The sequence below is a fragment of the Euleptes europaea genome, chromosome 9 (genome assembly GCF_029931775.1).
Source record: "Euleptes europaea isolate rEulEur1 chromosome 9, rEulEur1.hap1, whole genome shotgun sequence".
Lineage (NCBI taxonomy): Eukaryota > Metazoa > Chordata > Lepidosauria > Squamata > Sphaerodactylidae > Euleptes > Euleptes europaea.
Window position 1 is genome coordinate 6678177 of NC_079320.1, and position 23476 is coordinate 6701652.

The 23476-nt window shown below is 46.4% G+C and overlaps 1 protein-coding gene across 1 annotated transcript in view; it reads left to right on the plus strand.

Annotated features, from left to right (window-relative positions):
- CTNNA2 (catenin alpha 2) overlaps positions 1 to 23476 on the plus strand; it is a 633745-nt gene that overhangs the window by 158541 nt on the left and 451728 nt on the right. The window contains exon 4 of the mRNA XM_056855155.1: positions 16618 to 16784. Within this exon, the coding sequence (XP_056711133.1) occupies positions 16618 to 16784 (167 nt within the window). The remainder of the gene's footprint in view (positions 1 to 16617; positions 16785 to 23476) is intronic.

A 23476-nucleotide genomic window follows, 5' to 3' on the forward strand; every position in this document is an offset into this window, starting at 1 on the left:
TATCACTCTTCCTCTCTCTCTCTCTCTCTCCCCCTCCCCATGCCCTGTCAGTCACCTTGGGTGGAAGATGAGAACTATAGACAGTCCCTATATACACACATGGACTGCCAAAAAAAACAAATCAGTGGAAGCCTGAACTGACCCTAGAAGCTAAAATGACTAAACTGAGGTTATTGTATTTTGGTCACATCATGAGAAGACAAGAGTCACTGGAAAAGTCAGTCATGCTAGGAAAAGTTGAGGGCAGCAGGAAAAGAGGAAGACCCAACAAGAGATGAACTGACTCAATAAAGGAAGTCACAGCCCTCAATTTGCAATATCTGAGCAAGGCTGTCAAAGATAGGACATTTTGGAGGACTTTCATTCATAGGGTCGCCATGAGTCGGAAGCGACTTGACGGCACTTAACACACACATACACACACATACCCCCCCAACATCCTGGAAACATAACATTTATATCATTATGGGACTGGGTGGGGGAGAATTTGGATGGTGGACAAATAGTGAATTAAGGCAAAAGGGGTATCTGCTTTGCATTTGTATCTTGTCCTTCCTGTGAGGAGCTTTGAATGGTATATATGGTTTTATCCTAACAGTACTCCTCCATTTCCACATTTTTATATTTTTAAACTTACAATTAACAATAACAAAAACAAAATAACATAACATGACATCACACGTAACAAACATTATTTTAGCCATTACCAATCTACCATCCCTGAAAGGTATTTGAATCTGTAATAACATACATGTTGATTATACCCTATTTAATCCTTTATTACATGAATTTGTTATCTTCTTATCTGAAATGTTTTTATTAGTAACAAAAGTATAGTTCCACTTATTTAATCTCACAACATACATGTTGATTATATCCTATTTAAGCCTGTTTTACATGCATTATTATATCCTTACAGTACTCCTCGATGGGAGGTTAGGTACAGACAGAATAAGTGGGCCTTGTCAAGAAGTTGAGGTCCCTCAAATTCTTGGATTGTGTTATTTCCTTGGTTCAGGCCTAGGAGGCCTATGAGTTTTGTGCTGTTAGGATTTTGGAGCAGTAAAATAGTTACACTTTGAAAACTGCTTTTGTGGAGGGAGCAAGGTAGGCCCCAGCTGGTGCTCGTTAAAACCTTTCTCTCCCCTTTCTGGAATGCAAGGCCGGGCGTGTCACAGTAATTAATCGGTCAGCCATTATCTTAATGTTTGTAATGACATTCAGGTGTAGGGGGTTTCTGCAGGCTCCACCACCTGAATGCATTAATTAGTGATGCAATATTCTGACCAAGCAATAACCACAAATCACTTTCATTTTCTGATTGGCCTTCTATGAGCTCATGCCTTTGAGAAAATGAATATAGAGACAGCCCAGTCTTGAGAAAACTATGCACGCTTTGGGGTGCACAGTAGGAAGGCTGTGCTGGCTGCATCACAACCCATTTGATTTTGGCCCTACAGGGAAACTCTGGTCAACTTGACCTGCTTGGAGAAACCTTTTGGACAACCTTTTGAAACTTTTGAATGCTGGAAGCATCTTTGGAACTTGGTAACTATAAACCTGATGCAAGAAACCTTTGCCAATCCTTTTGAATTTAAAAGGCTTTTGAGTGTATTAATTAGCTAAGCTAAATAGTTTATTATTTTCTTGCTTAACACTTCATGACTTTTTCTTTCCGGTAAACCAGCTTGAATCTTATAAATAAATTGTTAGCCTTTAAATGGCTTGTGTCTGTGATTTTGGGATTCCAAGCCTAAATTCTAAGTGCCTTGTTTGAGTGTAAAAACCACCTACCAAAAGAACCTAAGACATTTTGGGAGTGTAATCTTTCCCTGGCAGGCCTCTACCTTGCAGGGTAAGCGTTGCACTTAACTTTTGAAGCTTGGCAGGGGTTACTCTGGACCCCGTGCCTGGAGGCTTAACTTTTGGTCCAAAGTTGGTGGCAGCTACTGATTAAACTGGGGGTGGAGACCCGGAGTTTTTGGGAAACTTTTGACCAAACCAAAGCAGCTCCAGCTGGTGGAGGCTGGTTGGAGCTCTTTGACAGGCCTAACCTTCTTGGCTGAGTGGCTTTCTGTTATTTATTTGCTTGTTTGTTTATTTTGGTGGTGGAGAGTACCATCAAGTTGCAGCCAATTTATGGCTACCCTGTAGGGTTTTCAAGGCAAGAGACATTCAGAGGTGGTTTGGCATTACCTGCTCTTGCATAGCGACTCCGAACTTCCCTGGTGGTCTCCTATCCAAGAACTAACCAGGGCTTGTATGCTGATGTAAATGCCTAATAAAGGTAATGATGATGAACTAACCAGGGCCAATCCTCTGCTTAAAGACTGCCAGAGAGGGGGAGCTCACCACCTCCCTAGGCAGCTGGTTCCTCTACTAAAACTCCACTCTCCTCTGCACCTGCTCCATTCTGGCCACATCCTTTTTGAAGTGAGAACTGCACACAGGACTCCCGGTGTGGCCTGACCAATGGTATAGTGGAAATGCAGTGAGCAGCGGAAATAAATTCAGCCATCCTGTGGTAGATAACATAAAACAGCTGCCAGAACAGAACTTATAAAAGGGTACATTGAGAAATGTAAGATGAATCCCTCTTTTAAAAGAGAAATAAGAGAATGAGAGGAATCAGTGGCTTTATCTAAAAAAGTGAATTTTGGGGAAAGAAATCCCCCTCCTCATAACACCACTAATATTTTCTCCTCTCTCCCCCAACTGGCTTTTGTCCTTTAGTCCATCCATTCTGGAGCATATTCTTGGGCTGGTTTTAAGGGTCATTGTGGTTAATTTAGAGTGCCCCATTTTTCTACACACCTGAGGAGTCCCCCTGAGTATGTTGAGGCCCCTCCCCTTGCCTCTGGGTGGCTCCATTTTATGGCTTTCATCTGCCACATAGGGGTCAATCATCTGAGCTATTAGATATAGATATGTTTATCTCTACCTTCCCCTTGTGAGCATTATGGCTGGATCATGGTTCCTGTCCAAATCTCCCTGTTCTAAATCCAGCACCATCCAATGCACCACATTCTTAGTTATTAATGCTCTTAATTCAGCATGTTCCTCCCTGATCTCGTTCTTGAAATGATCTGTCTCTCCAACCCCCAAGTATTCAGTCCTTGGAAACCCCAGTTATTTATCAGATTGTATTTTGCAAAGTCTAACATCCTGCTGCAATATTTATTTTAATTTATTAATGCAGGGTTTCCAAGAATAGATTGAAAACATAAATATTATGAGAAGAAGCTTTTCACAAAGGGGGTGGTGTGCACGCGTGTGCATATATCATGCAGTAAAATTTGGCAAGGTGGTGAAGGAAAACAAGGGTTAGGTCAAATATTATCAATATATTTACTGTACTAGGGAAATGAGTGATCCATTTGAAAATGTCAGGCTGCTCGGCGCCAGCCTTTTGCCTCCTAATCTGGAGAACCGTGTTTGATTCCCCACTCCCCCACATATGAGCGGCAGTCTCTAATCTGGTGTACAAGGTTGCTTGCCCCACTCCTCCACATGAAGCCAGCTGGGTGACCTTGGGCTAGTCACAGCTGTTAGAACTCTCTGAGCCCCACCAGGTAATAGGGTGTCTGTTGTGGTGAGGGGAAGAGAAGAAGACTGTAAGCCGGTGGTAGAGAAAACCAACTCCTCCTCCTCCTCCTCCTCCTCCTCTTCCTCTTCCTCTTCCTTCTCCTTCTCCTTCTCCTCTCTAAAGAGGCTATTCCACCAGGCAGGGGCCAGGGCAGACAAAGCCCTGGCCCTGGTTGAGGCCAGCCAGACACTCCTTGGGCCAGGGACCACCAAAAGATTGTTATTAGCTGAACAAAGAGTCCTTTGGGGAACATACCAGGAGATGTGGTCCCGCAGATATGAAGGTCCCAGACCGTGTAAGGCTTTAAAGGAAATAACCAGCACCTTGAATCTGATGCGATATTCCAGCTGGAGCCAGTGCAGCTGTTTAAGCACTGGCGTGATATGAGCCCACAACGAGGACCCTGTAAGAAGCCTCACCGCAGCATTTTGTACCAGCTGGAGTTTTTGAGTCAGCCTCAAGGGCAGCCCTACATAGAGCAAGTTACAGTAGTCTAGCCTGGAGGTGACCGTTGCATGGATCACTGTAGCTAAGTCAGGGCAGGAGAGGTAAGGCACCAGCTGCCGGGCCTGGCAGAGATGGAAAAAAGCCGACCGGGCCTCAGCTGTGTCCTGAGCCTCCACAGATAAGGAGGCATCCAAGTTCACACCCAGGCTCCTGACAGCGGGCATAGGTGTTAGTGGTATGCCGTCAAGAGCCGGGAGTCGGCACCCCGCTCCAAGGCCGCCCTGGCTGAGCACAGGACCTCCGTCTTCGATGGATTCAACTTCAGCCGGCTTTGCCTCAACCACCCAGTCACGGCATCCAAGCACCTGGCCAGTGTGTCCGGGGCAGAGTCCAGATGGGTGTCATCTGGTACTGATGACATCCCAGCCCGAAACTCTGGACAAGCTGGGCAAGAGGACGCATGTAGATGTTAAATAACATAGGGGAGAGGATTGCACCTTGCGACACCCCACACATTAAAGGACGCCGCTGTGACACCTCTTCCCCAGCATGGCTTTTCTTATGTTCTTAAGGAAAGGGGAAAGCTAGGGGACCTACTTGCGAGTAAACTTATATGGGTTGAGGAGCAATGGCACAATAGCAGGGTATGAGAAAGAAGAGCGAGAACACTCACATGGGGGCAATACCCAACAGGGAGGAGGTGGCAACTTAACAGAGGAAGGAACAACCGGGGAATAGAAAACACCAGAGGAGAGGGGTGTGGGAAGAAGGAGGTAAAGTGATTGGTGATGGGAGAGGATTGAGAGCCAGTGTGATATAGTGGTTAGGAGCGGTGGACTCTAATCTGGAGAACCGGGTATGATTCCCCACTCCTCCATATGAGCAGCAGACTCTAATCTGGTGAACTGGATTTGTTTCCCCACTCCTACATGTGAAGCAAGCTGGGTGACCTTGGGCTGGTCACAGTTCTCTCTGAACTCTCTCAGCCTCACCTACCTCACAAGGTGTCTGCTGTGGGGAGAAGAAGGGAAGGTGATTGTAAGCCAGTTTGAGACCCCTTAAAGGTAGAGATAATTGGGGTAAAAAACCAACTCTTCTTCTAAATACTCCAAGCAGGCGCCAGCCAGAGAGGAGATGGGAGTGTCTCAGCCCTGGAGCCTGAGCTGCCAGAGAGAGAGAGCATTATCGAAAAAAGCGAGGTACACTCTAGGAGGTTACAGAGCTGCAAAGGAGTGTGACTCCAATCTCTCTGCCCCCTCTGAGGCTGGTAGGAAGACAGTAGGTGCAATGGGGCTACGGAGGCCAAGAGGGACAACATGGCTGAAGAGAGCGAGCCTTACAGAAAATGCTAAGTCCATCCATGGAATCCACTTGGAAGTCCCACCCTGCTCTGAGGCAGAAGAACTCTGTTCTGAGGAAATAGAAAATGCTGCTGCAGTCATCTTGTTTTTGGGCTTCCTAGAGCCACCTGGTTGGCCACTGTGTGAACAGACTGCTGGACTTGATGGGCCTTGGTCAGATTCAGCATGCTCTTTCTTATGTTCTTAAGATTCCGATCACGCTTGCTTAGGTGACCCCCTCCAATTACTTTACTGAATTAATTACGGCTAAATTAAAGCTGATTCATTTTGGCGAGACCAGTGCCAACCTGACAGCTTTCAAAAGTACCAGATCAATAGTATGTCTTTAAATCAGCATGCCAGCTCTTCAACAAGAATGAACTTCTGGTGGTACAGAAATCTAGCTCATAATTCGTGTGGAGTCTTTCAAGTTTCCGAAACGAGATTAGTGAATCATACTTGGAAACTGGAGGCCCTAGTCCATAGCTGCTTCTACCATAATGTATATTGTGGCTTGGGGTGTATTAAAATGGGGATGTTAGCAATCAAAACATCTGCAAAGGAGAATTAATCATGGATGTAATAGAGCTATTGAGCTAGGAATAATGACCCGTTCAATCCGGTGACTGTTTCTCGACTTTTAACAGCATAACCATAAGCATCCTCATTCTTTGTTCCACGTTATCAGCCAAACACCCTTAGGGACTGTGATGGAAACTATGAATGCATCACCTTTTAGAGATCACTGCTTGAATGTTCTGTGGCTCAGTGGAAGAGCCTCTGCTTTTCATTCATGCAGAAGGTCCCTGGTTCAATCCCTGGCATCTACAGTTAAAAAGGACCAGATCCTGTTAAAAACTTCTACCTGAGACCCTGGATAGAAGAAGAAGAGTTGGTTTTTATATGCCAATTTTCTCTACCTTTTAAGGAGAATCAAACCAGCTTACAATCTCCTTCCCTTCCCCACAACAGACACCTTGTAAGGTAGGTGGGGCTGAGAGATTGAGAGAGAACAGTGACTGGCCCAAGGTCACCCAGCTGGCTTCATGTGGAGGAACAGGAAACCAACCCAGTTCACCAGTGGGGAATGAAACCCAGTTCTCCAGATTGGAGTCCACCACTCTTAATCACTACACCACACTGCCAGTTTGAGTAGACAATATTTACTTTGACGGACCAATGGTCTGATTCGGTACAAGGCAGCTTCCTGTGCATGTGGGGTTTAATTTTGTTCATGAACCACTTCTTTGCCTACAAAAGGGGAGTCTATGTACCAGTCTGAACACTGAGAACAACAGGGACATTTTTTAGTCACAACTTTTCTAAGGTTTGCTGTTCTCTAAGAGGGGAGTAGACATGTTTATGGAGGAGAGGGGTATTCATGGCTACTAGTAAAAATGGATGCTAGTCATGATGCATACCTATTCTCTCCAGGGTCAGATGAACATGCCTATTAGGTGCTTTGAAACACAGGCTGGAAAATGCTGCTGCAGTTGTCTTGTTTGTGGGATTCCTAGAGGCCCCTGGTTGCCCACTGTGTGAACAGACTGCTGGACTTAATGGACCTTGGTCTGATCCAGCTGATAGCATACGGGCCTGCCTAAAAACTCCTGGACTAGACCTGGCAACCCGCTATGCAAGCACATGACTACTTCCCAGCCGTGCGCCCGCTCCAAACGCTACTGGGCGGTCGCTGCGTGGTCCGTTTGAAACTGACACGGCCGCTCTTGCGAGCTCCGTGCAGCCAGCAGCTAGGAAACAGAAGCAAGGGCCATCTCCATTGAGCCAGAGAGACTCCATGTTCCTGTGCAACTACTGACCAGACCGCAGCCATGTCATGAGAAGCAGGCTGTCACATAGTCATTGCCAACCCCCCCTCTTGCAACATCCACCGCTTAATGGGCCATCAGCAGCAATCCAGATATCATGATGAGTCATTCCTCCAACCCAGCCGCAGCGACCCCAGGACGTTTGCACAGATCGCTCCCATTGTTCCTGAATGCTAATCTCGTCAGCAGAGAAGTTCCAGTTCATCACGGGTTGCAAAAGCCATCGGAATCAGAATAGATTTCCAAATTCTCACTACTCCACCCTGGTAGCCACAGATTAAGTCTGTTGTCACCTTTTTGCCACCTGGGAACCTAGGAGGGGTGAAACCCCCCTCCCTGCCCCCAGAAAAACAGTATAACTGGGGTGCTCCCAGCCCATTCGCTCTCTCCCCTCTCCCTTGGGCCTTCCCGTCCATACTGCCTGGCACTCTTATAGAGTGGATGTTCATGCTTGGACACATAGCCCCCCCCCCGTCCCCTTATTATCCCCCAAATCTGCATGGAATTCAGGACGGACAACTACTCTGCAAGAGAGGTGCAGTATATTTCCTCCTCTGCCTGCCACATGGCAAACGTCTCTGTACTCCTCTCTTTTATATCCTAGCCTCTCTGTATGTTTGTGTTGCACCATTTGAATGCTTGAATACATAAACACTATTTAATTCGGAATTCCTTGTCTCTGTATTCAACGTCTCATTAAAACAGATTCTGGTATAGTTGAGTGCGAACCCGCTATAAAAATACATAGTTACCAATTGCTCAGCTAATTTCCCCGTATAAAGGAGCAATTCGGCTAACACAGCATTGCCTTTCTTATCTTATAAAATCAACACATTTGTACTCTTCCATTTACAAAATTCTGTCTTAGCTCTGCCTATGCTGTCTTGTGCTCCTTATGCAGAAGAAAAGAGAAATTCAGGTAACTGGGACAGTTTCTGGCTTTCACAGGTTGGAACAGAGCTGAACTAACATGGCCTTTGCGCCAGCTCAGTTAAGAAATTGCCATCCAACGAGGAATAATTGGCCATGCTGTTGTCATTGCAACCTGATGTCGTTGTGCTGTGTATTGCATTTTCATGAATTGTGGCTGGCTACGGCACAGTTGATGTGAGGTGGTAAAGTCTGAGTGCAGAACAGGACACGATGGTGGCGAGAAGAGCTTATGGCCACCGGAGGGCTAGGAATGAAATTGGTGTGACAAGGAATTAAGGCAAAGCACGCAGTGAGGATTGTAGTCTGCCTTGGGAACAGTGGTGTAGGGGAAATGGCAGCCTTTTGGTTTGAATAGGAAGTTTTGGGAACTATGACACATCTATGACAAAAATATTATTTAGTTATATGATTAAAATTACATTTTTGGGGAGCCCACATAGGCACTGGGATATGGTCATCTTTAAAAAACAAACAAACAAACAAACAAACAAGCAAGGATAGATATATACAGATAGTGAATTTCTCTTGCATTTATACCGGTAACCTTTTCTTGCTGTATAATTGCAGATCAATATATCCTAATATTTCATTACGTTCAACAATAGAGTGGTTCCTCAGTGGAACAGGCTTCCTCAGGAGGTGGTGTGCTCTCCTTCCCTGGAGGTTTTAAAGCAGGGGCTAGATGGTCATCTGTCAGCAATGCTGATTCTATGATCTTAGGCAGATCATGAGAGGGAGGCCATCTTGGCCATCTTCTGGGCACGGAGTGGGGGTCACTGGGGATATGGGGGGGGCAGGCAGTTGTGAATTTCCTGCATTGTGCAGGGAGTTGGACTAGATGACCCTGGTGGTCCCTTCCAACTGTATGATTCTATTCTACGATTTCACATAAACAGTTAATCATTTTCCCCCTCTGAAGGTATGGCATATAGATTAAAAGATAACTAAGGGATGTTGATAGTTTTTGTGTGTGTGTTTTAGATCTAAGAGATTCACTCTTTTCTTTTGAAGTGTGGTTCTAAATATGGCCAACAAGGGAAAATAACAACAACCCCCCTCCCCCCCAACCTCTTGAAACATTTGTGGCTTTATTTAAATTCCCCCAGCAAATTCAGAGATAACAATAATTACGCTTAAAAACGGAGTAAAGGTAAAAGGTAAAGGTCCCCTGTGGAAGCACCGGGTCATTCCTGACCCATGGGGTGATGTCACATCCCGACGTTTCCAAGGCAGACTTTGTTTGCGGGGTGGTTTGCCAGTGCCTTCCCAAGTCATCTTCCCTTTACCCCCAGCAAGCTGGGTACTCATTTCACCGACCTCGGAAGGATGGAAGGCTGAGTCAACCTTGAGCTGGTTACCTGAAACTGACTTTCGTCGGGATCGAACTCAGATCATGAGCAGAGCTTTTGACTGCAGTACTGCAGCTTAACACTGCGCCAGCAGCCGCAGCAGCCGCTGCCGCCCAGGCGAGCCAGGCAACCATGGTCACGGCGCACACCTCCCATCCTGCCTCCTGCAGCGAGTGGATCGCCTGCCTGGATAAAAGGCCTTTGGAGCATTCCAGCGAAGATGTAGACATTATATTCACCCGGCTAAAAGAAGTGAAAGCTTTCGAGAAGTTTCATCCAAACCTACTCCAGCAAATATGTCTCTGTGGCTATTATGAGAACTTGGAAAAGGGAATTACACACGGAATAAGAGGACAAGTCCTCTTATGGATCGAGAGCTGGCTGGAAAATAGGAAGCAGAGAGTAGGAATCAATGGTCAGTTCTCACAGTGGCGGGATGTGAGCAGTGGGGTGCCTCAGGGATCTGTGTTGGGACCGGAGCTTTTCAACCTGTTCATCAATGACCTGGAGTTGGGGTTAAACAGTGAAGTAGCCAAGTTTGCAGATGACACCAAATTATTTAGGGTGGTTAAAACAAAATCGGACTGTGAAGAGCTCCAGAAGGATCTCTGCATACTAGAAGAATGGGCATTAAAATGGCAAATAAGATTCAATGTGAGTAAGTGTAAAGTGATGCATATTGGGACAAAAAATCCCAACTTCACATATACGCTGATGGGATCTGTGCTTGCAGCAACAGACCAAGAAAGGGACCTTGGGGTGGTAGTGGATAGCTCAATGAAGATGTCAACCCAGTGTGTGGCTGCTGTAAAAAAGGCAAATTCCATGCTGGCCATAATTAGACGAGAAATAGTGAATAAAACTGCTGATATCATACTGCCCTTGTACAAATCTATGGTGAGACCACACTTGGAATACTGTGTACAGTTCTGGTCACCACACCTAAAAAAGGATATTACAGAGCTTGAGAAGGTGCAGAAAAGAGCAACCAAAATGATTAAGGGACTAGAGCAACTGTCTTATGGGGAGCGGTTAAGACGCTTAGGGCTGTTTAGCTTGGAAAGAAGGCGGCTGAGGGGAGACATGATAGAGGTCTATAAAATTATGCATGGTTTGGAGAGAGTGGACAGGGAGAAGTTTTTCTCCCTCTCCTCTCCCATAATACTAGAACACGGGGTCATCTGCTAAAGCTGCAGGGTGAGAGATTCAAAACAGATAAAAGGAAGTATTTTTTCACACAAAGCATAGTTAAATTGTGGAACTTCCTGGCCCAGGATGTGGTGATGGCTGCCAGCTTGGAGGGCTTTAAGAGGGGACATATTCATGGAGGAGAGGGGTATTCATGGCTGTTAGTTAGAATGGATACTAGTCATGCTGCATACCTATTCTCTCTAGTATCAGAGGAGCATGCTTATTATTTTGGGTGCGGTGGAACACAGGCAGGATGGTGCTGCTGCACTCGTCTTGTTAGTGGCTTCCTAGAGGCACCTGGTTGGCCACTGTGTGAACAGACTGCTGGACTTGATGGGCCTTGGTCTAATCCAGCAGGGCCTTTCTTATGTTCTTATTATTCCGTCAAGGTGATATTAGAACAAATTGGTATGCTGTGCTGGCAGGATCTTTGGATGTGAAAGTTTCTGATACAAGCAACCACCAGGATGCTGTGACCATCTGTACCTTGGGAATAGGGACTGCTTTTGGAGAGTCAATCTTGGATAACACCCCTCGCCATGCAACTATCGTTACAAGGGAGAATAGCGAACTGTTTCGAATTGAACAAAAAGATTTCAAGGTGCTGTGGGAGATTCCAAAATTAGAGCAAAGTACAATTCCTCATGGGACTTCTTGTGCAAGGAGGCATAGAAATTTGGCAGCCCCTCGCCCGAAGGTGCTTGGCCGGTGGATGGCCTATGCTTTTATGTGCTGATTATCCCTAAATTGTACATTATCGTGTTTTAGTTCCCACCTGTGCATAAATTGTACTGTTTGTACATTGTGTCTCTCCTTCAATATATGTGCATATGATTTGTTAAAGACACCATTGAACTGAATCTTGCTTGCTTTATTGCTTGTTTGATATGTCACCTGGTTATATCAAAATTAGTATTAATGATTGATTTGTCCAAGTTAAATCTCTTTCCTAGATAATTTTTGAGAGTAAGCTGGTGGTTGATTAAAAATAGCAACAACATTAAAAAAAACAAAAACACTGCGCCATGGGGCTTCTTAAAAAAAAGTTGCTTGTAGTTGAATTTCAAATGACTCGTCTATTGTCAAGTTTATTTCTATTTCCATTTGTGCCGTTTTTTTACTGAAATGTACTTTAGCTATAAAACTGCAGACATCAGATTGGCTTGGTGAGTCCGTTTTCTGTTATGTTTCTCATGCAGAAACACGCGGACAGGCACGGCTCCATTTCAGAACAGTGTGTGACTCTGAAGTGTGCTGTGAAATGCTTTTAATGTAATTTTATTACAGTACTTAACAGAAGAACACCGGAATATTAAAAATTGAATTAATTAAGGCATAGAAATGTCAGGCAGGAATGTTTGGCATTTGGGGTATTTGATATCAATTTCATTCTCCAAATGTACAAATAATCTTCACAACGGTACATTGACCTATCTCCAGTTGATATTGAATACTATAGCAACAAAATGTAACGTGTTGTCTCCTTGAATAGGGAGGCTGATATTGTTCATAACTTGAGGTGGTTGTGAAGAATATTTTTGTATGTATGAATTTCCTATGAGTATTTTGGAGGTCTTTTATCAACTAAATGAGAGCAAAAAATCAACAATCCACCTTTGCTTTCATGATGACCACGTTGAACCAAACTGTGAGGATCAAATTAATTGAGTTCTGGGGATACCTGTGGGTGGGAAAGCAGTTGGGAAAGGGTTGAAAAACAACCTGAAGGGAAAAGGTTAATCCCTAAAGGGACACTAAAAATCTTGTTTGTCCTGTTGTGCCTAGAAAACGCTATCCAGATTAGGTCAGATCACAGGAAGGTACTTCTCATGCTTGGTATGAAGACTTTAAAAAGGTAAAGGCAGTCCTTTGGGGATTAGACAGCGAGTTTTGTCTAAGTCAGGACAACAAAACTAGTTAAATTTATTTATTTGTTTTCATAGTCACAGGGGACAGTGCTGGCCACTTAGCCAGTGTTATTTGGTCAGTTGGTCACGTGATATTCTGCTGCATTCCAAGAAGCAGCAGTTAAACTGCCCTCCGAGTAGTTGAGAGAGATGGGCTATGTAGAAACACTTCTTCCTCAAGTTATGAGCGACATGACAGTTGTTATTTTGTATCCCATGTTTACCCTCCCTATAATAAGTAAACATAAACTCACAGTAAATACAGAAACAAAAACCATGGGGCACATAAACCACGGATTCCGATGTCTGTACACTAATGCACAGAGTATGGGAAGCAAGCAGGAAGAACTTGAAGCCCTAATACAGGAAGGGGATTTTGACCTAATAGGCATTACTGAAAGTTGGTGGGATGTCACTCATGATTGGAATATTAAGATTGAGGGGTACAACTTGTTTAAAAGGGATAGATTGATAAGGAAGGGGGGAGGAGTAGCATTGTATGTCAATGATGTGTACACTTGTGAAAAAGTACCGTATTATTCGCTCCATAGGACACACCTGACCATAAGACGCACCTAGTTTTTAGAGGAGGAAAACAAGAAAAAATCATGTTTTCCTCCTCTTATGGAGTGAATGCCAGCTGGGCGCGTGCACGTCGGTACGTCGCGAGCCGGCGTTCCCCGCCCCGATGACCAGCTGGGAGGCGGGCGGGGCTGCACAGAGCCGTGCGTGTGCGTCGGGACGGCATGAGGCGGCGTTCCCAGCCCTGACGGCCAGCTGGGAGGCAGGCGGGGCCGCACAGAGCCGTGCGTGCGCATCGGGACGGCGATAGCCGGCGTTCCCCACCCAGACGGCCAGCTGGGAGGCAGGCAGGGCCACACAGAGCTGGCTGGGCGTGTGTGCGTCGGGCTGGTGTGAACCGGCGCACGCGCCCAGCTGGCTCTGTGCGCCCCGCCCGCCTCCCAGCTGGCCATCTGGGCGGGGAACGCTTGCTCGCGCCGTCCCGATGCGCACGCGCAGCTCTGTGCGGCCCTGCCCGCCTCCCAGCTGGCCGTCGGGGCAGGGAACGCCGGCTCGCGCCGTCCCGACGCTCATGCGCCCAGCTGGCATTCGCTCCATAAGACGCAGACATTTCCCCTCACTTTTGAGGAAAAAAGTGCGTCTTATGGAGCGAAAAATACGGTACATGAATCTGAGCATGGTAGTGCAGTCGAGACTCTATGGGTAAACATAAAAGGAATAAGAAATAATCGTGATATTCTCGTGGAGGTCTGCTATCGACCGCCAAACCAGGCAGAGGACTTGGATGGGATGCTCCTAGACCAGATCACAAAGTTCTCAAAGAGACGGAACATGGTGGTCATGGGAGATTTTAATTACCCGGATATCTGTTGGAAGTCCAACGCTGCTAAAAATGCAAGATCCAATAAATTCCTGACTTGTCTTACTGACAACTTCCTATTCCAGAAGGTGGATAGGGAAACAAGGGGGTCTGCTATCTTAGACTTGATTCTCACCAACAGGGAAGAACTGGTCGATGAGGTTAAAGTAATAGGCACCCTGGGTAGTAGTGACCACATACTCCTGGAATTTACAATCTTGGGGAGAGGAAAACCTGTACATAGTCAGACATGTAGGTTGGACTTCAAAAGAGCAAAGTCTAACAGACTTAAACTTATGCTAGGTAGAATCCCATGGTCAGAAATACTTAAGGAGAAGGGAGTTCAAGAAGGGTGGGCATTTCTTAAAAATAAAATACTGAAGGCGCAATTCCAAACCATTCCTATGAGAAGGAAAAATGGGAGGAGCCTAAAGAGGCCAGGGTGGCTCCATAAACAGCTTTTTAAAGAAATAAAAAAGACTAATTTAGGAAGTGGAAGGAGGGCCTTATAACCAAAGAGGAATATAAGCAAATAACTAGTGCTTGTAGGGAGAGTGTTAGGAAAGCTAAAGCTCAGTATGAACTTAGGCTAGCGAGAGATGCTAAACGCAACAAAAAAGGGTTCTTTTCCTATGTACAGAGTAAGAGTAAGAACAAGGACAAGATAAGCCCACTGCGTGGACCGGAAAGTGAAATTGTAACAGGAGATGAAGAGAGGGCAGAACTCCTCAATTCCTACTTTTCCTCAGTTTTTTCTTGTGAGGGAAGTGGTGCTCAACATGGCATAAACCGAACACGTGATGAGGGAAGGGATTTGCAGCCTAGAATTGGCATTGGGGTAGTGCACAAACACCTGGTTTCTTTAAATGAAACAAAATCCTCTGGGCCAGATGAATTGCACCCAAGGGTACTCAAAGAACTTGCAGATGTAATTTTGGAACCTCTGACCATTATTTTTGAAAGTCTTGGCAAACAGGTGAGGTGCCAGAATACTAGAGGCGGGCAAATGTCCCCATCTTCAAGAAGGGGAAAAAGGAGGATCCGGGTAACTACCGACCCATCAGCTTGACTTCTATACCAGGAAAAGTGTTCGAACAAATCATCAAACAGTCCGTCCTTGAGCATTTCGAAAGGATGGATCTGATCACTAAGAGCCAGCATGGGTTTCTCAAGAATAAGTCATGTCAGACTAATCTTATCTCCTTATTTCCCAAACTCGGGACCACAGAAAAAATTCGGCAGGTTCGGGATCCCCCGAAACTGCCTTTTCCCGCCTTTAACCCGGCGGGGGACAGGATTGCCTTCACTTCCCCCCAATATCCCGGGCGATCCTGGCCCCGGGATCGCCTTCCCTCCCCCCCAATCTCCCCCCCAATCTCTGCAGAGCAGTTCAAAGCCCCCCCGTCCCCTTCCCGGGGCTCCTGGGAAAGCAGGCGGGGGTCTTTGAACTGCTCCGTGCTGCCATGGCTGGCAGGTGGAGCAGTTCAAAGCCCCCCCGCCCCCTTCCCGAGGCTCCCGGGAAAGCGGGCATGGGGTGCTTTGAACTGCTCTGCGCTGCGCGGAGCAGTTCAAAGAGAAGAGTCACCCGCCTGCTGTTCAGAGAGCCCCAGGAAGGAGGGCCAGTTATTCAGCCGCATTTTCCCCCCAAACTCAAATCTCAAGCCGGATTCCATGGAACCAAAGCGGGGGAGTTCGGACTTCGGCATCTCCCGTATCAAAACGGGCTGGCTTTGGCCGGATCCGAATTGTATCGAATTTTGTTTTCAACAGCCCTAGTGTGAACCATAATCCACAAGATCACGATCTTTTCGCATTTAAACTCAACAAGTCCCCTGTGCAAGCACTGAGTCATTACTGACCCATGAGGTGATATCACATCCCAACGTTTCCTAAGCAGACTATGTTTATGGGGTGGTTTGTCATTGCCTTCCCCAGTTGTTACAAGCTGGGTACTCATTTTATTGACCTTGGAAGGATGGAAGGCTGAGTCAACCTTGAGCCGGCTTCCTGAAACCGACTTCCATTGGGATCAAACTCAGGTCAGGAGTAGAGCTTTTGACTGCAGTACTGCAGCTTACCACTCTGCGCCATGGGGCTGTAGTGCCCTGTTTATTAGGGCTGCCAACTAGAGGTGTGCATTCGGTAAGCCCGAACTGGAAGAACCCCCCGAAAAATACCTTTTTGGTATTTGGGGGGGGGGTTACGGGTTAAAATTGGTGGCAATAAAGGGGAGCTATTTTTTTCTGCATTATTTGGGGCTGCTTTGTTCTCACCGCCATTTTTTCCCCTGTTGGGCACAAATATTGCCCAAAAAATGGCTAGTGCTGCCGACCAGTATTGTTTTCATATTTCTTTGTGGGCTGCTATGGACATTTATCAGTCCAAGAGCTCGAATCAGTGAGCCCATCCCTTGGAGTTCTCTTCAAGGGCAAGATGGTAGATCGCGACTGATCAGTCCATCTGCCAAACGTAGACTGCCTTCTTGCAAATGCTTTGTACCTCAGTGGCTCAAGGCAGTTCATAAGACCAGGATGCTGGTGACAAAATTAACCACACTTAATATCCAACTTCAATATGTCCCCCCAATATGGAATTATTTAGCATCTTGCCTGATCATCTTTTTTGTTTCTCTCTGTGCTTGTGTTGTCCTTTAGGTGAAACAATGAGAATTGCCTCGTCCGAGTTTGCCGATGATCCCTGCTCCTCCGTCAAGCGCGGCACCATGGTCCGAGCAGCCCGCGCTCTGCTGTCAGCTGTCACCCGCTTGCTCATCCTGGCCGACATGGCAGATGTCATGAGACTTCTGTCTCACCTGAAAATTGTAAGATTTCTTAAATTTGCTACCCTCTGGTTATTTGCTTGACTGTGTGACATATGCTACAAAGAAAGGGAGAATTAGCTGGTTCTCCAGTGGTGTATATTAACAATGAGGCATATATGTGTAGATATGTGGTTATGTGTTACTGTTCGGTGGAAACTCTCATATTGCAAGAGCCCCGTCAGGCTTAATAGTAGTAGTTTATTGTTACGGTCATAGACCAGCACAATCAGGCTCAATATCATTTCCCCCCCTATATACGGAGAGGAAGACAGCTCTTTAAACAGAAGGTAGCCCTTCCTCCCAAAGTTCAGAAAGTAAGTTTTATGATTGGGAAGGGGAAAAAAAAACTGATGTGAACTGTGTGGGGTCCTCCGTGCATACAAATGTGTTGCACAGGCATTCTAGAAGTGTCCCATTGAACAAATAAAATTTGGAAACATCCCATTGAACATACAAATATTGGTTGACCATTTTTCAGTGGTCAACGGGGATTCTTGCAAAGCAACTCCATTTTGAGTTGAGGATGCTTTCCCTTCATTATATGCGTGTGTGCGCGCACACACACACAGGAGAATTACTCAACTTTAAGGTTGACAATGAGGAAACTGAAATTGTTCAAGACTTTCTACACCTTGGCTCCATCATCAACCAAAGAGGAGACTGCAGCCAAGAAATCAGAAGGAGGCTGAGACTGGGAAGGGCAGCCATGAAAAGATTCTTAAGTGTAAGGATGTGTCACTGGCAACCAAGAGCAAGTTAATTCATGCCATCGTGATCCCAATTACTGTGTATGGGTGTGAAAGCTGGACAATGAAGAAAGGTGATAGGAAGAAAGTAGATTCCTTTGAAATGTGGTGTTGGAGGGGAATGTTATGGATACCGTGGACCACCAAAAACAAACAAACAAATCAGTGGGTTATAGATTTAATCAAGCCTGAACTGACCCTAGAGGCTAAAATGGCTAAACTGAGGCTATCATTTAGTCACATTATGAGAAGCTCTGACACACTCTCTCCCAGGGAGACTTGTCTGTCCTATTCTGTTGGCAACTTCCATCTGACACTATTCTTAAAGACCAAGCTGGGTTAAAGTTTCACAAGTGGATTTTAGAATATGCAGATATCATGTCTAAGGTGTTTGTTTATTTATTTTTGAATCTCTGCCATATTTTGCACTGACACGTCCATAGATCCCAGTGTATATTGGTTGCTGGGTACCACTTGAAAAGGCAGCCTGGGCTGCTTTCTGGTGTTGTCTTACTGTTGTATGAGAATACATATTGATCATGTGTGTGCCGTGAAAAGGACACATGGCCAGATTTGGCCTTGCGTAGCTTATATGTAGTGGATGCAGACAAGTATCGGTCTGCACCTTCGCACATTTTCCAGGCAACCCTGTCATATGCAGACGCTGTAGACTACCTCCCTCGTGTGGTAGACTTGAATCATTGCAGTTTCTTATTTGTTATGAGATTGAGTACATCTAAATGCTGGAACTTTGATTGGAGCTAGAAACAGCGAGCGCTTAATGAATCATCACAGATGGGGGAAAAAACACATGCTAGCCACAGAGGAATTATAGAACAGCAAAAGATTTACTGTGGGTTTTTATTTGGTTTGCCGCTGCCTGCTTTCGCGCCTGCAGAGGCATATAACAAAATGCTTTATAATTGGAACTAACCAGAGTAATGATTGATTTTTTCCCCATTCTTCTTCATATCTACGTGTTGCAGATCAATTGGAAGGGGGGGGAGGAAGATCTGTTTGTGCAAACAGGATTGAGCAGAATGTTTTCAAAATCTGGCCTCTTTTCTTGATCTGTGAATTTAGGCAGTTCATGAGAAGGCAGGAAGGGTTGTGTCAGTGTTTGGCTCTCGTGACCCTTTCTTACATGCCCAGGGAAATGCCTATCACCACATTGGGGTCAGGAAGCAATTTTCCTCCTGGCAAGATTGGCCAGGGGTCCTGGAGGGGTTTTTTTTGGCCATCTTCTGGGCATAGAGCAGGGGTCACTAGGGGTGTGGGGGAAGAGGTAGTTGGGAGATTCCTGCATTGTGCAGGGGGTTGGACTAGATGACCCTGGTGGTCCCTTCTAACTCTGATTCTATGATTGTAAAGGCATGAATGTGCCACCCTTCTCTTTCCTTCTTGTCCTCAAATTGCTGTGCAACATTGTTCCTCAGGCCATGGTGCACGACAACTTTTATCTTGAAGGGAGAGGCATGTAGGCAAATTTGAATTCTCCCAAATTAGGTTTTATAATGGAAAATGCCAGATCCTTTCCTGCAGGGAAGATGTCCATCCCTGCATTAACAAATGCAGTGCTGTCCTGTTAAAATGTCAGCACATTACCCCATAAATATGTGCATAGTAAGTAACGTGTGCCTTGAATGTGTGACAGCGATTTCCACTTCGTAAGGCACACCAGCCTGATTTGGGTGACATGGCAGACTTGAGGTGGCAGACTTTTCGGACTCAGCAGTTGTTTGCAACTTTGCAAAGCTCTCTTTAGCCGGTGCACATGGAGTCCCCACTTGTTCAATGAACATACAGGGAAGAAGAACAGGAGTGAGTGCCCTGCCGCTGTCTCCATGCAATTGCTTGGTTGTCTGCAGGGACAATTGTGTGGAATAAGAAGAAGAGTTGACTTTTATATGTCAATTTTCTGTACCTTTTAAGGAGAATCAAACCAGCTTACAATCATCTCTGCCCCCCCTCCCAGCAGGCACCTTGTGAGGCAGGTGGGGCTGAGAGAGTTCAGAGAGAACTGTGACTAGCCCAAGGTCACCCAGCTGGTTTCATGTGGAGGAGTGGGGAAACAAACTCCGTTCACCAGATTAGCCTCCGCCGCTCATGTGGAGGAGTGGGGAATCAAACCTGGTTCTCCAGATTAGAGTCTGCCAGTCCTAACCACTACACCATGCTGGCCACCCAAACTCTCCCTCCCAAGGACTAGCCACGCTGGCTTTGGAATGTCACTGACCATGGGGAGGGAGAGTTCGTGCGGCCGGGAGGATCTTGGGGAGGCAAGGGGCGGCGCAAGCATGCTCCCTCCCTCCCCACCTGTTCAGTCAATGTGTGGGGCCATCACATGCACTGGGCTCCTCTTTCAGATGTTTGAATGAGGTGATGACACTGCATGAGGAGGTGAAATGTCAGCACAGTGAACGTTGCAGAGTCCAACTTTCAAAATGCGTCTGCGATCCTTTCATCGGTTTACAGGCATCACAGAACAAAATAAGGTTGCCAGCGCCTCTTAATGAGGGGTGGGATATTTTGCATGGTGTAGTGGTTCAGAGTTGTGGACTCTAATCTGGAGAACCGGGTTTGATTCCCCACTCCTCCACATAGAGCTTGCTGGGTGACCCTGGGCCAGTCACTGTTCTCTGAAATCTCTCGGCCCCATCTAATCCACATGATGTCCGTTGTGGGGAGAGAAAGGGAAGGCAATTGTAAGCTACTTTGAGACTCCTTAAAGGCAGAGAAAATCGGGGTATAAAAACCATCTCTTTTCTTCTCCTCCTCCTCCTCCTTGTCCTCCTCCTTCATCTTCCGCTTCTCCTCCTTCTCCTTCTCCTCCTCCCATCACAATTTTGTTTCAAGACCATAAAACGCAGTTAAGTATTGGCAGAGGAGGTCTGCTTTGTGAGACCCTGTAGAAATTCAAAGTATTGGAAGTGGGTCCCTTTGCCACTGAGTCATGGCACCTCCCCGAACGTACTCTCTAACTTCTGTGTATGACCCGGGAAATAGTTCTAGTGACCCTTTCTTCACTGTAGAACTAGATTCAAGTCCAGTAGCACCTTAGCAACCAATGAGATTTTTGGTGTCTAAGCTTTTGAGGGTCAAAGCTCCCTTCGTCAGATACAAGTAGGAATGGAGATCCCCGAGCACTTATATTCCAGTCAGAAAGTGAGAGGGGTGTTGCAAAGAAGGGAGTCACGATGCAGAGGTACAGTGCGATCCTTGTTGGTCTCTAAGGTGCTACTGGACTTGAATCTAGATTTTCTACTGCAGACCAGCAGAGCTACCATCTGTAACTTTGTTCATGGTATTTGTTTAAATTAATTTTCTATTACATTCAAGAATCTGAAAGCTTAATTGGATATTTCTGCCATGATCAATTTTAAGTAAATTCAGAATCCTTTATTGTGAGATTGGTGGCATTCTTCATGCTCATGTTGCCTTAAGCCAGGGCTGGGGAACGTCCGGCCCAGGGGCCATATGCGGCCCCCGAGGACATTTTCAGTGGCCCTCGGGAGCTCCAGGGCCCAGCCGCGGAGGCGCAACACAGCGCTGCCCTCCCCGAGGGTCTTCCTGGGGCCGCAGCTTGCGGGGGTGCTGCGGCGCCCTTTGGACCGCCTCTCGTCAACTGTTGGTCGGTGAGAGGAGGGGGGAGGGGGAGGGATGCTTCCTCCAAGGCTGCCCCCTACAGTTGTGGCGTGTAGGAATGCCGCGGCACACTGTAAGCCCCTCGAGACCGGTGGCTCCCAGCAGCGGAACATACGCGCGGGAGCCAATCGGGCTTGGAGGGCCTTTTGTGAACTCAGGGTGGGGAGGTGGGAGGGCATGGAGGCTGGGTCCTGGACTCGAGGGGCTGTGTGTGCTGCCATGTGTGTGTGTGTTGGAGGAGGAGGCGGGGATCCTGGGGCCTGGTTGCGCGGGGCTGGCGGGTGTGTGTGTGTGTGTGTGTGTGTGTGGGGAGGCTTTTCTCTCTTTTCTTCCTCTTTTTCTGTCACTATTTCTCCTTTCTCCCCCTCTCTCCCTCGTTTCTTTCTTTGTCTGTCTCCTTCCGTCCTTCCCCCCCCTCCATTTCTCTGTTTTCCTTCCTTCCTCCCTTCCTTCCCTGCAGATCAGCTGCTGGCTGCGCCCCCCTGGCGACTCGTTTGCTTGGGGCCCACCGCTGGCTGCCCTCCCGCCTGGGAGTGGGGAGGGCGGGGGGAGTGGGGGTGCCCTCCAGGCCTTCTCTGCATGGCCTCCCCTGTGGTTGCCAACCTCCAGGTGGTGGCTGGAGACCTGGCAACCCTAGCCTCTCCCCCCCCCCCCGCGCCGGGAGATCTACACTTGGTTATGGCCCCCGAATGATGTTATAAATGAGCAAATGGCCCTTGGCAGGAAAAAGGTTCCCCACCCCTGCCTTAAGCATTTGGGGAGGGGCTGTGGCTCAGTGGTAGAGCATCTGCTTGGCATGCAGAAGGTCCCAGGTTCAATCCCCGGCATCTCCAGTTAAAGGGACTAGGAAAGCAGGTGATGTAAAAGACCCCTGCCTGAGACCCTGGAGAGCTGTTGCCGGTCTGAGCAGACAATACTGACTTTGATGGACCTTTTGATGGTCTGATTCAGCATAAGGCAGCTTTATGTGTTCATGTGATAAATCATCAGTGTGTGTGTGTGAATATGTAGAAACAATATGAGCCCACTTTCTGCAAAAATCCTTCAGCTATGGCACTGACCACAAATGATTTTGGTTCCTGCTTTAACTGGATCACATCCCACAGGGCTTCCTCTTTTAATGTATTCTTAATTTTGTCCTGGTAGTAATATTGCATGATAACTCAGTCTGTCTCAAAAACAACTTCTAAGTAAATGTCATAGCTTCACAATCCTTTGTCCAAATACTTGCTACATCATTTGTTTGCTTTTCCAAGAGAGACGTCTTCATCTGTCATTCATCTTCCATATGCTGTACATTTAGCCTCTATATGATTAGCACTTCATGCACATGTGACTTATTAGTTTTCAGCCAGATGTGGGCCATCAACCTTGTGGCAGGACTGTTATGGTGTAGCTAAAAGAGAATTCTTAAATAATTTTGAATTTTCTCCCATGCCATTAAATCAGTCACACCCAATTGTTGTGTTCTATAAAAAAGAAAATATGTGCAGTAACTTTCCCAGGGAAGTTATGTACATTTAGAATTACTTGATATTCTGGAAAAAAACTGGATAATTTTTTGGGTTGGGTAAAAGATTTGTAGCGGTGTTGCTGCCAGGTGGCCAATTCAGGAATATTCATATGGTTTTGGGAATTCCATGTGTCCATAAAAAATTGTGTGTCTAAATATTTTAAGTTCTCCATTGTATTCAATACAAACTTCACCCATGTTCCGTTTATATTCCCTTAGCTGTAACTTTTAAAATTTTTCATTTAAGCTAGTTTTGTGGGGTTAAAGAAGCAGAAGATGCAGTAGAGGGATTACAGCATAGTATAGACACTGGGATAGTACGGGAATACCTGGCTACTCTTAATGAATTAAAGTCTCCTGGGCCAGATGAACTGCATCCAAGGGTGTTAAAAGAACTGGCCGAATTGATCTCAGAACCATTGGCAATAATCTTTGAGAATTCCTGGAGAACAGATATGGTACCCATCTTCAAAAAGGGGACAAAAGAAATCCCAAACAATTATTGGGTGATATCAGCGTGATATCAATACCAGGAAGGATACTAGAGGGCGGGCGGGCGGGTCTTTAAACTGATCTGTGCTGCCAGCCTTGGCAGCGGGGATCAGTTTAAAGACCCACCCACCCGCTTTCCTGGGAGCCCCGAGAAGGCGGATGGGTGGGTCTTTAAACTGATCCGCACTACCAGCTTTATTCAGCCAAATTTATTCGGGGACGTCGAATTCCTTGCCGAATCCCACAAATCCGAATAGGGGGAGTTCGGACTTCGGCATTTCCCGAATAAAAATGGG